The sequence below is a fragment of the Aegilops tauschii genome, chromosome 5 (assembly GCF_002575655.3).
Source record: "Aegilops tauschii subsp. strangulata cultivar AL8/78 chromosome 5, Aet v6.0, whole genome shotgun sequence".
Taxonomy (NCBI): Eukaryota; Viridiplantae; Streptophyta; class Magnoliopsida; order Poales; family Poaceae; genus Aegilops; species Aegilops tauschii.
Window position 1 is genome coordinate 490,662,947 of NC_053039.3, and position 14,789 is coordinate 490,677,735.

General features: G+C 44.5%; 1 protein-coding gene across 1 annotated transcript; it reads right to left on the reverse strand.

Moving 5' to 3' along the window:
• Positions 1–1,572: 1,572 nt before the first annotated feature.
• LOC109753319 (mitogen-activated protein kinase kinase kinase 5) lies at positions 1,573–11,283 on the reverse strand. The gene is made up of 11 exons (XM_020312222.4): positions 10,536–11,283; positions 8,002–8,652; positions 7,841–7,928; positions 7,469–7,531; positions 7,225–7,388; positions 6,821–6,896; positions 6,280–6,339; positions 3,167–3,286; positions 2,450–2,659; positions 2,291–2,370; positions 1,573–2,175 (listed from the first exon to the last, which is right to left on the reverse strand). Exons 1-11 carry the CDS (start codon positions 11,045–11,047, stop codon positions 1,950–1,952), a joined length of 2,250 nt encoding a protein of 749 aa, XP_020167811.1. The 5' UTR covers positions 11,048–11,283; the 3' UTR covers positions 1,573–1,949.
• Positions 11,284–14,789: the final 3,506 nt, after the last annotated feature.

Consider the following 14,789-nt stretch of genomic DNA (forward strand, 5'->3'; position numbering starts at 1 on the left):
TCTTCCAGCAGGAGGCAACATTTTCGTTGATAGTGAGTGTTCTGTGAAACTGTTGGTGTGATAGTATCCGTATTTGTGTGTGTACATTGTGCTCGGTATGTACAAGGTGTCTCTGTAAAAGAGGCCCGCGCATACAGCACATCTCTAATATCTTCCAATCAAACACTATGCCATCTCATTGTGGCACATTCAAGTCCCAACGAGGATGAGACAATTTCTATGTCGGCTGGCCCGACATTCATTACCAACAGCTGACGTCTTACAACACAACAAATATGGCAAGGGAGAGTCGTTGTGCGGTGTGCGGGGAAGGGATTCTTGACGCCATTTCTCTAATCGAGTGTGCGGGGAAGGGATTCTTGGCGCCATTCTTTGATCGGGTGTATGATGGCGCATTGCGTGTGGTCATTGGTTGGCAGGGAGGTATCCGAGCATATGAACAAGATGTGACACCCATCCGCCAAGTTGTGGCTTTTTGCGATGATTGAATCTCATCTCATCAAGATCTGATGAAGATATGTGTGACGCTTTTGGGCCATCTAGTATGCAAGGTGGAAGGTGATACACAAGGAAGGATTTCAGAGCCCTCCACTGACGTATGCTTTTGTGCATAACTTTCTATCCAGGAAGCTACAATCAGCAGAGCCCGTAAAAGGTCTCGGCTGTGGTCCGGCCATAAGCGGCGCGGGCGAATTGAGATAAGTTTTGGTATAAACTTCTTGCAAACCGGAGATTCTCTCAACAAGCCTCGTGGTTTCGAGAGGGAACGTGTCACCTTTGTGTGGGAAACGATATACGCTGCCTCCCCCCTGATTTTCTTTACAGAGGCAACATAGAACTATATGAGTGCCCTGTTAAATTTTGAAATTATTCCGGATTCGTTGGCCCTTTTTTATACACTAGCAAAACATGCCCATGCGTCGCACCGATGGATACCACCTCGAGGAATGTTGGTGCTGCAGTCTGGAAGAATGAACGATGGATGCGGTTTGCGGCAGCTGCGCGCGCGACGAGCAAGGGCAATATCCTAGGAGCCTCGGCCTTGCATTTGTGTTTCAGGGAGTCGACGACCCCAAAACGCTGGAGGCGATCGCTTGCCGTGAATCTATGACGTTGGCGAGTGACTTGAACCTGACTATGTTATGCGAGGTGACAGACTGCTTGTCTGTACGTAGTAGTCCCAAACCTACAGGGAGATGGACTGGTCAGGTGATTCTGGAAACGAAGGCTCTGGCGAGAGCCTCCCCTTCTGTTCAATTTCGCCACGAGACGAGGGAATGCAACATGGAAGCACACTTTCTCGCGCGCTTCGCCGTGTCTCGTCTTGTGTCCAGCCGGGATACAGATACCTGGAGAACGCTCGTTCTGTAAGATCATATATATCCAAAATAAACAAATAAATGCCGCAGCGTCGTATCATTTTATCATTATCGTGTCAACCTCACTGCCTGGAACTTACATACCACTGAAGATACAACTGCAAGGAGCCCATCGGGTGATGATAAATAAGCTCATCAAGCCAAGGGAGAATAACCAGCACGGACCTCGTGACCACAACAAATGAGCAAGCAATTACCACCACTGAAAAATACACCATACATTCCAATTCTGAACCCAGAGAGCGCACACACAAACATTGTCTATCTTGATCTCCTGTTGCCAATTCACGCGTATTATTACTCAAGACCCCCCAAAAAATCATCAAAAATGATTACATCGAGGCATGATAACAACATGAACACCACACAGGCTACAACTACAACCCTAATGTCCTATGTGCTGGCAACAATCAGGAACATTAGCTATACCTACAGCTAACCCTAAACAATTTGCTACAAAGGGATCACCACATTTCCCCCGAAAATAAGCATACACATATCCCGTTGCAATCATTACCGCAGGGACGTTCTTTACATCGATACTTTACACGACTGTTTGCCCATCCTTCTTCAATATGAAAACATGTTTAATGATTCCTTTCCATTAGGCCTCGGTAGTGGACTGGGCTGCGGGTACGCGATTGAAAAATGCATGCCGTTCGGTGTATTATGAGCTGAAGAACCAGAACTAGACTTATAACTCGTCGGTGGAGGGGACAAGCTATGGGTATCCAAGGAGGTTGGAGCCATCAAACGATGACCCAATGACCCAGAACATCTAGAGCTGCTTGTTTCACTGGTCAGAGAAGATAATAAAACAATAACAAGGTCAAGATCCGTAACAGTGCAAACCTTTCATGAACAGATCAAACACCAAATTACAGACAGAGAAGTGTGAAGAAAGTACACACCCATTTGTATTTGTCTGTTTCCCTCTCACACAAGGCTCGGTCTTCCAGGACTTCTTTTCTCTTGAACAGTGTCCAGCATCCTGGCATTAACATTCAAAGTCATGAATGTCCACGCAAATATCAAAACTCAAGTGGATGCATTAACTGAGGGAAGCTTACTGGGGATTTGTTTCCTGCAGGAGAATGTACAGAAACGTGCTGGCTGAAGTGGTTTGAATTTTGGATGAATGGGTGTTCAAGCAGCTTGCTTGCTGTAGGTCTCTCAGACGGGATTCTCTTGAAGCAGCCTTTCAGAAAATCCTTCCCATCTGATGATAAATTATCTGGAATTGGTGGGTCTTTATTCAACACCTTAAACATTGCAGCTGGCTGTTGCACCACAGAAAAGCAGATTCCGTGCTTCAGAATCCCAAGACAGGGAAGGGAAATACCCAAATGTTGACATAGTCGCTCCGTTTTTATTTAGTCCGCATGTTAACTTTGACTGAAGTCAAACTTTATAAAGTTTGACCAAGTTCATAGCAAATAATATGAACATTTACAGCAAAAAATGAATATGGTGCGAAAATATATTCAATGATGAATCTAATGGTATTGATTTCGTATTGTATATGTTAATATTTTTCTCTATAAACTTGGTCAAAGTTTGTAAAGTTTGACTTCAGAAAAAGCTAATAAGCGGGGTAAATAAAAAACGGAGGGAGTATATTACTTCTCCATTAGCAATTTTATTTAGGCCAATGTGCCAATATGTGGCAATTATCATCATTCATATACAAAACTAACTAATGAGAAGCAAGCTACCCTAATTACATAAATCCAACTCATACAACATATCCTGATTTTACAAAACGGAGAAAGGCTTGAATTATTTACCCCTTCAAGACCACTCCAAGGAGGCTTGCCAGTGAACATCTCAATAATTGTACAACCGAGGCTCCAGATATCAACGGCAAGATCATAGCCTACATCTTTGACAAGTGTAGCCTGGACAACCTGAGATACAAATGTGCAAGTGTGACTGTGTCATATAGCAATGACCGATGAGATGCAGCTTACAGCTCTATGAAACAAACCAAAAGGCAAAACCAAAGAATTTGTAAATCTAAATGCCAACTTAGCAGTATGCCCAATGATGTGACTCTACTGTAAAATATCCATTCAAACTAAATGATTTCATATCAAGCAAGATTGCAAACCAAAATGCTATCAGGTTTAGAAGAAAGAAAGTCCACTTTTCAATCTTGAACTACTGCATAAGACACAAGTTCACATTTCACTTTGAACCTGTAAACTGCTTATTTCAACCATAAATTGTGAAATCGGTGTTTTTTTCACCCCTTTAAGGTAGTTCAGGGTTCAAGACTGGAAATAAACGGTTTACGAATTTAAGGTTGAAACGTGAACTTCTGTAGTTTAGGGATGTTAAGTGGATGTTCTTTCTTAATTTCAAGACATATAAAGTTAGTAAAGGTCGTCACAAAATCTAATCTATGTGGGATGATAAGCATCCCCTGAGCATATGTTCACATGTTTAAGTTATCGGCGTGATTTTATGGAAATTATAATACCTTAGGCAGGCTGAATGTTCGAGAAATCAGCTCTCTTAGGTGCTGTAGCAAACACATTGCATGAAAATAAAGTTCCATTAAATGCATGAATCGCTTTTGAGAATTTGGAACATCTGCTTTTCTTGCCTGAGCGCCATGTCCACAAGAAGACTACATGAAATGGATGTAAGCATTTTTGGTGGGCTACACACAGTTTCTCTGCTTGAGAAGTCATTATTTTACATTGCGCAAATGCAGTTCAAACCTTAAATGTGAAAATTATTGGCATGGCTAGACAGGATAGGTATCAACCACTTGGTCAAACCTAATCAGAGAACCGAACTCACACCATCTCAAGTGCTTTACTCCCAAAATCATCCACCTGCAGGTATTAACGATTGAGACCTTGCCATGGCCTCAATGCAGGCCCAGGGGAATATGCTGTAAATACCTTGCTGGCATTGTCAGTGTGACATCCACCTCTAGCAGTCTAGACTCAAGAGTTAAGACCTTATCAAGGTGTTTTTTTTCGAGAAAACGCATGAGAGCGTGCGTTTCATTGCATTGTAAAGAGGGAGAGTTTGGTTACATTCCTCCTAGGAGGCTGTAAATACCTTGCTGGCATTATCAAGGTGTTTTCACATGCCATCATGCGCAATGAGACGATGACTGCACTAAAGCGTCATTCCTTTAGGAGTCAAGCTTCATGGTTCAGTAAGAATTCAGTTTCAGCAGCAAGCTTTCGACAAGTTTCCTGTATCAACAAACTCAGGTTTCAGGTTTCACAAGAACTGAGCGCTAGCTCGGTGGCTAGAGTTTACGGTGGTAAACTCGCCGACCAGCGTTCGAACCTGTGGGGTGCTATCTGCGTGAAATCCGCAGAAAGGTCTCATCTTCTATCTAACAACGTGCAGTTAAGGGAGGGGTCCGTTCCCCTTTAACCACGTTTTTGGTTTCAGGTTTTGCTACTGTGTTACAAGAATGTTTCAGGCTTCAGAACAAAGTTCTAACACATGGGTTTCAAAACCTACAACAGGGTAGCAAGTTCATGTGGATTTCAGCAAGTTTCAGATCCCTGGAATTGAGCTATCATGTAGTTTTCAGAAAGTTTTGACAAAGTTTCAGGAGGTTTTGAGCTAGTTTCAGTTAATTACTCACAAGGAAACAGTAGGGTAGGCCCCTGCGGTTAAATTTCTCTTAAGAGAAAGTATTTACAGCCTATTTACAAGGGTGAAGCTGCATATCGACCGCGGTGACCTCAAGACTGAGGGTGTTTGAAAGAAGCAAAAAAGCATACTACATCATAACAGAAGCTCCATTAAGAGTGACTATCTACACAGCCATGGTGGTTCCCAAATCTTTCCATGAATATGCAGGAGAGCTGCACGTGAATATATTAAGCAAGAAAGAGTTTACAACGACCCGATATATGAAAACGACCTCCCTTACACAGAACCTAGAGAGAGGAAACTACAGAGACAAAAAAGACGACCTCCTCACTAAACAGAAGATTTTATCCATCAGACTCTTAGCGGCTCCGACAACCATCAACAACCTATACTTATCCTTGATATTGCCGTATGTGTTGAAGGTTGTGGAACTCGTGATTGAAGATTCCACCATTGAGTTCCTTCTGAATCCTCCTGGTGGTGCCCAAATCTGACTCAGAAGAGGCAGTAGCAATTGCGATCCAGCATCAAAGGGAAGTGTGAAGGAGACACAGGTAAAGGTGGATGGAGTGTGATGCCGTCACCATCATCCTTTATTTCTTGGAAACAACATCACGACATCCAACACGAGGTATGGAGTTGGCGTGTCAATTCTACATGGCAAAGCAAAGGCAGCGAGGGTGCCGGAACCGAACCGAGTGCTGCATTGCCACTGACTTTGGAGTTGTGGGTAGCCACTAGTTTTGGGAGTGGGATGAATGTATATAGGACAAATCCCATTGTTGGGTGGATCAAACAAACCTTGTTGAAATGCCCAGTTGGGTGGGACTACCAAAGGATCACCTTCCAATAGTTTTGTTCTAAACGAAATGTGAAACTGATGGAACAATTCAAGGCCCCTAGATGTGTTTTTGGTATGCAAAAAGGTGATTCTAGCTCCAACTGAAGAAGTGTGAGAGTGGGGGTAGCCCTATTTGGTCTAACAGACCCAGCTACAACCTGGAAGCTTTCGATGAGCACGAGCCTCGCCAAAACAGGCTTAACTGCTTTATATGTGTTCCTGAGTAGTGCAGTGGACTAATGCATTACATGGTATCCAACAGAAACTGTGATGCAATTTACTTCGGCTGTCGTCAACAAATTAGAACGCACAAGTATTTTCTGCACGTCAGTAAAAAACAATGCCTACTATGCTTGAAAATCCGAAATTAACCTTACCACAATGAGGAAAAAGAAAACTATGATTTTATAAAGACTAACTAGTTCGCACCTCAGGGGCCATCCAGTATGGTGTTCCTTTCAGTGAAAGATTTGGAGCTGCAGTGCTCAACTGAAAAGAAGAAACAGTCAAGCAAATTAATTACAAAAGTAGCACCATGGCAAATAAGGAAAACCTGAAAGAGCGGGTCCAATAGAAAAATAAACGGTGTAATAGTAAATTCATTGCCTCTCAGGGTATGCACTAAAAATATAACTATAGAAATAAGGAATACCAAATTTAATGTCATGTCAAACTAGTTCAAAATAATAACCAATGGTCCAATCCAACTAAGAAATATTGAAATGTTTTACCAAGTACTCATATCAAATGTCAAAATTACGATTAACAGCTTATGGCACACATAATGCTCAGGTGGTCATAATGCGACATAAAATTAAAGATAGGCAAATGTTCATCTGTGTCTAATCCTTCTCAAAGTGACTACTGAGTACTTACGTGCCGACGAGACATTAAAGTGACTACTGAGTACTTATGTGCAAAGTGCCAGTGCTGTCAAAAATTATAAGCCAAGACGCAAAGTGGAACTCACATGCTTAGCCATTCCAAAGTCTGCCAATTTAACCACGCCGTTGACATCAACAAGCAAATTTGCTCCTTTAATGTCCCTGCAAAAGTATAATAATTTTATCTACATCCATCATCCATGTGTCATTTTAGCCAACCAATACTTGCTAACAGACAATAGTGGAATCAGAATCAGCCCTTGAGATGTGGATAGAGCTGTACAAGAAGCTCAAGAAAACAAAATGAACTGAATGCAGAATAAAGTTGGAAGGGAAAATTAGGACCAAGCAATCTGACAAATGGTACTGTATGAGGGAAAAACAAGAGATAATGCAAAAAACTGAACAAAGGTTAGGTTCAGAAAGTTAGGAAAGAGCCAATGGCGAACAATTATCAGATAAAAAACAAATAATGAAAAAGAAAAATTACCTATGCATAATTTTTTGGCTATGTAGGAAAGCAAGACCGTTAAGGATATGGCGAGTGAAATTGCGGACAACTGATTCTGTCATTGCACCACAATGTTGACTAATGTACTTATTAATTGAACCCGGATGAACATATTCCAGGTATATGTAGAATCTATCTTCAGTCTGCAAGGTGCCCATATCACCGTTAATAGCAAAATTATATAGCACTGTTAATTCCCTCGGTGTGGGCAAGTAGAACTTACAGTTTCACTGCCGTAGTACTGCACTATGTTTTCATGCTTAAATTGGCTAAGGAATTTAATTTCCTGAAACAAAGGTGATGAGCAATCAGACGAAGTGCATAATTGCATGATCCTTAGATAGCATAAAAAAATAGTGGTATACAGTTATTGCCCAACCAAGTTCCAGAAAAATGAAACAAGTATTGTCAGAGTTTTACATATACTTAAGAAGTATTGTATAGTGGTAAAAGGAAGGCAAACCAAATGTGAGCATAAGCAAAAATATGCTTCTTAATCCTCAACAAGAAAAGAGAACATTAGACAATCACATTGAACAAGACTAATGATCTCCATACGCAGAAATAAGCAACATCAAAACAAGTATGGCCGAACCTGTTCCAATTGCTTCAGAGACTCAACTGATTTTGCGTCATCAGGAATTATGTTAACCTCTTTCATGGCACAAAGAGCTCCGGTGTGCCTGTATGTTGGTGTGACGGTATGTTCAAAATTTAGAGAAGCGATTACTACAATAAAAATGAAATATAACATACCTATTGGTAGCTTCATATACACAGCCATATGTGCCACTGCCGATGAGCTTCCTTTTTTGCCACTGACCAGCCATTGAGGGCGTCTCAACTTTTGGAACTGACGGGTGGCCAAAATTTGTTTGCTTTGGGCTCATTGAAACAGGAGGAAGAGGTAATGGGTGAAGATTGGCACTCGGATTGCCCTCAGGACGAGAAGTGTGGTTCTCTGGGAACAAGTTTGTATGCATTGGTGATGGAGGTGCACTTGGGTATCTTGATCTACGAGCAGGACTTCTCAAAGGACTAGAGCGAGGAGATCGCTCCTGGCCACCCACAAATTTTTCAGGTGAGGTGGAAGGGGGTGAAGATCCTGATTGATCTGAAGACCATGGTGATGGTGCTGACAATATATTGCTACCTTGGATGGATATTGCAGCAGATGAGAAGTCTACATTACTCAACCTTCGAGGGCTCTGTACAGGACTTGAAAACCCGCTGCTCGGGGCACTTTTAGCAGGAATATTCAACCTAAAGTTCAAAGTTTCAGTTGGGCCATCCTGGAACTTCTCTTTATATGTCTTTCTCCGTTGGCCACAGGTGGCCCCATGTGTGCCAGCTGACCGTAAGTCATTGTGCTCGTGAATCTTTTGAACAGTTTGGTGGGGCATAAATCTATCACCAGAGACATTGACAACATCAGAAAGATGGTCAGATATGGAGTTAATCTGATCAGTGTGGCATGACACAGTTTTTTTTTTAATAATCACGTTCATGTAGAATCTTCTTTACTAGCAGCTTCATGGAAGTTAATCAAAGCAAATTACACTTCACTGACTTCAGTACTGAAACAATCTCAGTCACTCATCAGTTAAAATCACAATCTGAGCCAGCCTTTTTTTCATCTCAAGAACTAATAAACTGGCAAGTAGCTTAACCAAGCATCATCAAGTACAAATGTTATGGGGTATCATAGCACCAAACAGCAAATTGTCTCAACTCGTTCTGGGGGTCCAAAACCACAATAACTCTTCGTGACATATCAACCAAATTTTGCTAAGGTGCTATGATCTCCTAGTCATAAGCTAACAAGTTCACAGAAAACCTACAACCCTCTTGGTAGAATGCAACCTAAAAAGCACGGACACGGCAGGAATTGCCGATTGGCCGTGTCGACACGGCGGGATACGGCTGGATACGCGTATCCCCCAGTATCCCCTGATTTTCGATTAAAAAGAAAGAAAAAAGGCCAGGGACACGGCAGGACACGTATGTGACACGGACGGGATACGGCCCGGCCCAAAAACAGCCATGGCCCAAAACGAAACCCTATTTTTGCAGGATCGCACGCAGCTCTCCACGTAACGAGGTGGGGCTCCCAGGTCCCAGTCTCTTGTTCTCAAAAATAAAAAAGGTCCCAGTCTCTTCTGGATCAAAGCCGCCACCTCCTGGAACGAAGCCGCCGCTGCCTGGATTCGCCGCGGCCACGGCCGCCGGCGACGCTTGGATTCGACCGGCCACCACTACCCCCACACCAGGAGCCAGCAGCCTCTTCTCCTGACGGCAGGTAACCCTCCCCAATCCCTGAACTAGCAGCCTCTCCTCCACTTCTTGATCTGTTTTATTCAGATTTGATCTTCCATTAAGCTGCTGGATGTTGTGCTTGGCTGCTTGCTAGCTGCTGCTCTTTGAATGCCTGTAGATTGTAGCAGTAGTGTTGCTGCTGTTGCTTGCTACTCATGTCATGTTTGCTAGTTCAATGCTTGTGCTGCTGTTGATCATGAATGATGAATGCTTGCTGTTTGTACTGCTTGCTGTTAGGTTAGGTAGAGCATGGCATCTGGGAGTGGCACAGCCGGTAGCCAATCGTCTGTGGGTGAGAGTGAAGGTCAGTCTGGTCCTGGTGCTGTAGATCCCCGAATGGGGCAGTATCTCTATTCTAATCTTTTTCTCCTTTATTTTCTGTATTAACTCTATATTACATGGCATATTTTTATTTTATTTTATATATGCTCACCGTATCCCCGAATGGCTGTTTTTGGAAAATGCCGTATCCCGTATCCCCGTATGCGTATCCCCGACTTTCCGTCCCCGTGTCCGTGCTTTTTAGAATGCAACTATGCAGCAATGTATGTCTGAAGCCCTAATCCAAGCTAATTTCAGATCGTCAACATGGTTAGACTATAGCAAAGGCCATCTTCCCTGGTCTCTCAATCCCTGGCCATCTTATTGTTCACCTAAACTGTTCTCACCAACCTCACAGCATTCTGCCCTACAAAGTGGTCAAAATGCTACTAGTGTGGCAGTTTTAGTATATAGTGTCATGTGTCATGCCTTCTTATATGCCCATATTGTTGGTAACCCCAACCTCATTCAGATACCACTGCCAGTGACCTACTACTTGTTAACTGCCAGTGACCTCGTTGCTAGCAACCTAATCGCTTAAGTATTAAAACAGAACTAACAAGGTTACGCTGTTTATACGAACTTGAACAGCAAAGGAAGGAAGCTTGAAGCATCTAATAAACTAGTACAAAACACACAAAATGCATCCCCACCTTGGAAACGTGGACGGCCTCTCGCCTCCAGTCCCTGCAGCCCCCAGGAACTCGGCCGATCCGTTGCAGTCCCCGTCGAACATCCTCGGGGAGGGGAGCGGCCTCCCAGGCCCTCGGCACGGCGAGTCGTCCTGGTGGGGCAGCGGCAGAGGGCGGGGCAGCAGCATGGGCGTGGACGACGACCTGGCCGGCGCCGCCTCCATCATGTTGCTCGGGGACCTCGAGATCGGCGTGGAGCTGGCGGTGGCGAGCCCGGACCAGACCGCGTCCCTCCTGGCGGGGTAGGAGGAGGAGGGCGGGGCGGCGTGCGAGTCGTCGAGGCGGAGCGCGGAGCCCCCGACCTCGATGTCGTCGACATGGCGCAGGCGGTGCTGCCTGGTGAGGCGGGGCTGGTGGTCGGGGTCGCCGGCGCCGCCGTGGCGGGGGATGCGGGAGGTGGAGGCGCGGGCGGGGGACGCGGGCGTGGAGGCGGAGGAGGAGGGGCGGTGGGCGGAGCGCTTCCACCAGGGCATCGGGAAGGGGGGAGGGGCTTATGGGGGGGCCGCGGACGAAACCCTAGTTAGTGGCCACAGTGGTAATGGCGGGGTGGGGTGGGGGAAGGAGGGGGGCAGGGGATCGGTGGCTGGAGACGACGACCCCCGCCATTTGGGCTTTGTTTTCTCCTTTCTCGCGAGGGGGGGAGGGACCGGGCGGGGTTGGTTTGCTCTCCCTCTCTCTGCTGGTATTCTTTTTTCCTCCACTCAGGTTTGGTCCGGGGCCACGCGGCTTGGGGAAGAAGTCCAGCGAGTCAATGTCTCCGGTTACACGTCGCACACTGCACACAGCCTGCCTTCCTTGCTCCTTCCCCGTTTCTTCCGTCTCTCTACTCGCTTCCGTTTGGCCTGACGGTCTTTTCTTATCTTAGAGTATAAATCGCACACATCTTTTTCTTCTCATGGTGATGTGATGAAGAACGCAAGCGTTTCATCACCTTGTTGACACGGCTAAATCGAGAGATGTCAATCTAACGGAGAAGTCTTCGGACGCTGATTGGGTGACTTTGAGTGTTGTGTTGACTTAGTCCTCTCGTGGATCTACGATACAATTCTATATGCCCCCATTTCGGTACGGCGTGGTCTAGGCACCGTTGATCAGCTCTGTTTTACAGCGAATTGCACGAGCTAATACCGATTCCATATCTAAGGGTCGTTGTCCTATCCCGGTTTTAAAACGGTGATATGAAACACTGCGGCGAAAATAAAGTAACTTCAGCATCACCTCTATGCACTAACTCACGGATCGTTCTCAGTCAAGGAAGTCAACAATTAGGATGATATCGAGTATTCTATCAGCCAAAACTTAGGACGAAACATGATACTTCCAATAACTTTCTCCAGCGCAACGCTGCACTTCAAACATCTATCTCATAGGTGTCTGATGTCAAGCGACAATACATAGAATATTAGCAGAAAATCAGGAAATATAAACACCGGTATTTTACGGGGAAACCCTCAAGTTCAGAGTAAAACCACATGCCGAAACCACTAAAATCTTCTTCCACTATAATCAAATATGGAATGCAACAAGTTTCTTCTCTAGATAGGACTAGTGGCTCTCATACATCAAGATCTATCAACATTGGAGAGCCATATATTTGGGACTCAAGAGGTAGGGATTAAAATAATCTCAACAAGATGATGGAAACATAGCTTGAAGGAGACAAGGTTCTTGACTTCGTAATCTTGGGGAGGAGCTCTGTTTACTTGCTTGCAAGCCCTTCCTTTAATCTTCCTCTCTTTCCCTCTCTCTCTCTCTCTTCTGGTTTTCTCTTCTTCTTTCTCCAGTGGATGCTAACCTGATTTTCATCACTTCTGTTGGTGGCCATGGATGAAGGGTTATACATCCCTCTTCCTTCATCTGCAAAGACCAAAATGACCCTAGGTCATAACCCTAATAGGTAGTGGGTTTTGTCACATGTTTGGGCTGCCTGGAGGCTTCACATTTGTCAACTCATCACAACCCACATGAGGTCTCCCCTCATGCTTATGAAGGAGGCACTGCCAAACTTGATACCTTGCAACATGAATGTAGCTTCTCACTTGGCAATATCGCAGTCATAATATCCGAGCCATTCTTGTCAATATGGATCTTCTCATGTTGTAGCAACTTGGAACTCACAATATCTTGTACCCGTGTCCAATATTTGGTCGATTTGGCTATGTAGAAATGATAAGGTTTTTAACGATAAAAGTAGTTCCCTTTTGCAGGTCATCTACATATGTATCAGTACACTCCGTTTATGGTAGACTCCACAACGTGTGAAGAATTGAGACCTGTTTACGGAGGTGTGTACACGCTTGGAGAACATGGCGAGGGATACTTTTACCCGACATGGATGGCAGTATGATCTTAGGATTGGCCCTCCAACGGTTTAGGCGTCATACAGTTGACTACTTGTATTTCATCCTTTTTACTTTTTGAGACTAGACTTGGTTTGGTTGTGTGCATCTTAGTTATGCAGAGGTCGGGTGTAATACTTAAACCTTTTAAGTAATAAAGCGCCCTTTATCGAAAATCAAATGATATCTCATGTCAATGTGTTTGGTTCATGAGTGATAGCCTGAATTCTTCGCAAGATGAATTGCATTTTGACTGTCGCAAAACAAAACATACTTCTCTTGCTTCATGCCTAGTTCCTACGAGAAGTTCTTCATCAACAATACTTCCTTACCATCATCAGCCGTTGCTATGTACTCAACTTATGTGGTTGATGTAGAAACGTATTTCTCTAATCTTGATTCCCATGACACTACTCCTCATGCATAAGTCACCAGGTATCTAGAGGTTGACTTCCTATGATTGGTATCACCAGCATAATCTGAATTTGTTCATCCCTGCAATATAGGACCATCGCTTCCGAAGCATAAACATGATGTAGAAGTTCCTCTGAGATATATGATAATCCACTCCACTACCTCTTAGTGAGCTTTACCTATATTTGTCATGAACCGGCTAATAACTCTAATTGCACAGGAAATATCAGGCCTAGTGCACACCATGGCATACATCAAATTGCCCACATCAGATTGGCATGGTACTTTACTTAGTTTTTTTTCTCCTTCTTGCTTGTAGCACACTATTTAGAACTCAGTTTGTGGTGGACTGCAAGCGGAGAGATAGCAGACTTTGCATCTTTCATATTAAACCTTTCAATTACTTCTCAATGTATATTTCTTGTTAGAGCCAAAGCAGCTTCTTTGGTCTATCACGAGAGATATTCATGCCAAGTATTTGTTTAGCTAGTCCTAAATCCTCCATGGCAAATGATCTACTAAATGCCCTTTTGAGGAGAGCAATTCTCTCTGCGCCATTTTCAACAATCAACATATCATCAACATATAGCAAGACAATAATGAAATCACATCACCCTCGGTGTACATCTTCATAAACACACAATGATCAGCTGGATTATCACTTGCATCATCATTATCAACATCATCATCATCACTTGATGGCTACTCATCACTTTGACTTGTACTACCTTGATCGGTTGCATCTCCACTATCTTCAGTGTCATCATATCCCCCATGATTATTGATGGGGAACATTGCATGGAAAACATTTTTTCCTATGAAACACCCAAGATCTATTCTATGGAGATGCTAGCAACGAGAGGGGAGTGTGTCTAGAACCCATGTAGACTGAAAGTGTTAACGATCTAGAGACCGCGGTTGGCGTAGTCGTACTCCCTTCGCGATCCAATCCGATCCAGCACCGAAAGGATGGCACCTCCGAGATGTGCACATGTACGGCTCGGTGATGCCTCTGCCTTCTTGATCTAGCAAGGGAGGGTGGAGATGTAGATGGGATATATGCTAGCATTGTGGTGTGGTGGTGGTGGTGGTAGCGGAACACCGGCAGGGCTTCACCAAGCGCTACGCGGAGGAGGAGTAACGGGAAGGGGAGGCGCCAAGGGGTGAAAGCGTGCTGCCCCCTATGCCTCCCCACCTTTATATAGGAGTGGGGGGCTGGTGGCTTGCTCTCCAAGCCCGTAGGGTCGTTGGCCAAGGGGGGAGGAAGGAAACCCCTCCTTTCCTTCCCCGCCGTTCGCTATCCCCTTTTTAGGGATCTTGATCTTATCCCTTCGGAATATGATCCTATTCCTTTTAGGGGGGATCTTGGTGTTCCTAGACTAGGGGTATGGGGCCTTGCCCCACTACCCACATCCATGTGGGCCCCCCATGTAGGTGGGCCCCACTCCGGAACCTACTAGAA

What these genes read in the sequence shown, in the direction of transcription:
- LOC109753319 (XM_020312222.4), bottom strand. Translation starts at nt 11,047, where the DNA reads ATGCCCTGGTGGAAGCGCTCCGCCCACCGCCCCTCCTCCTCCGCCTCC. An exon ending in CTCTGAAGCAATTGGAACAG is followed by an intron (nt 7,532 to 7,840) that starts GTTCGGCCATAC and finishes CCTTTGTTTCAG; the next exon opens with GAAATTAAATTCCTTAGCCA. An exon ending in AAACAGACAAATACAAATGG is followed by an intron (nt 2,176 to 2,290) that starts GTGTGTACTTTC and finishes TTCTCTGACCAG; the next exon opens with TGAAACAAGCAGCTCTAGAT.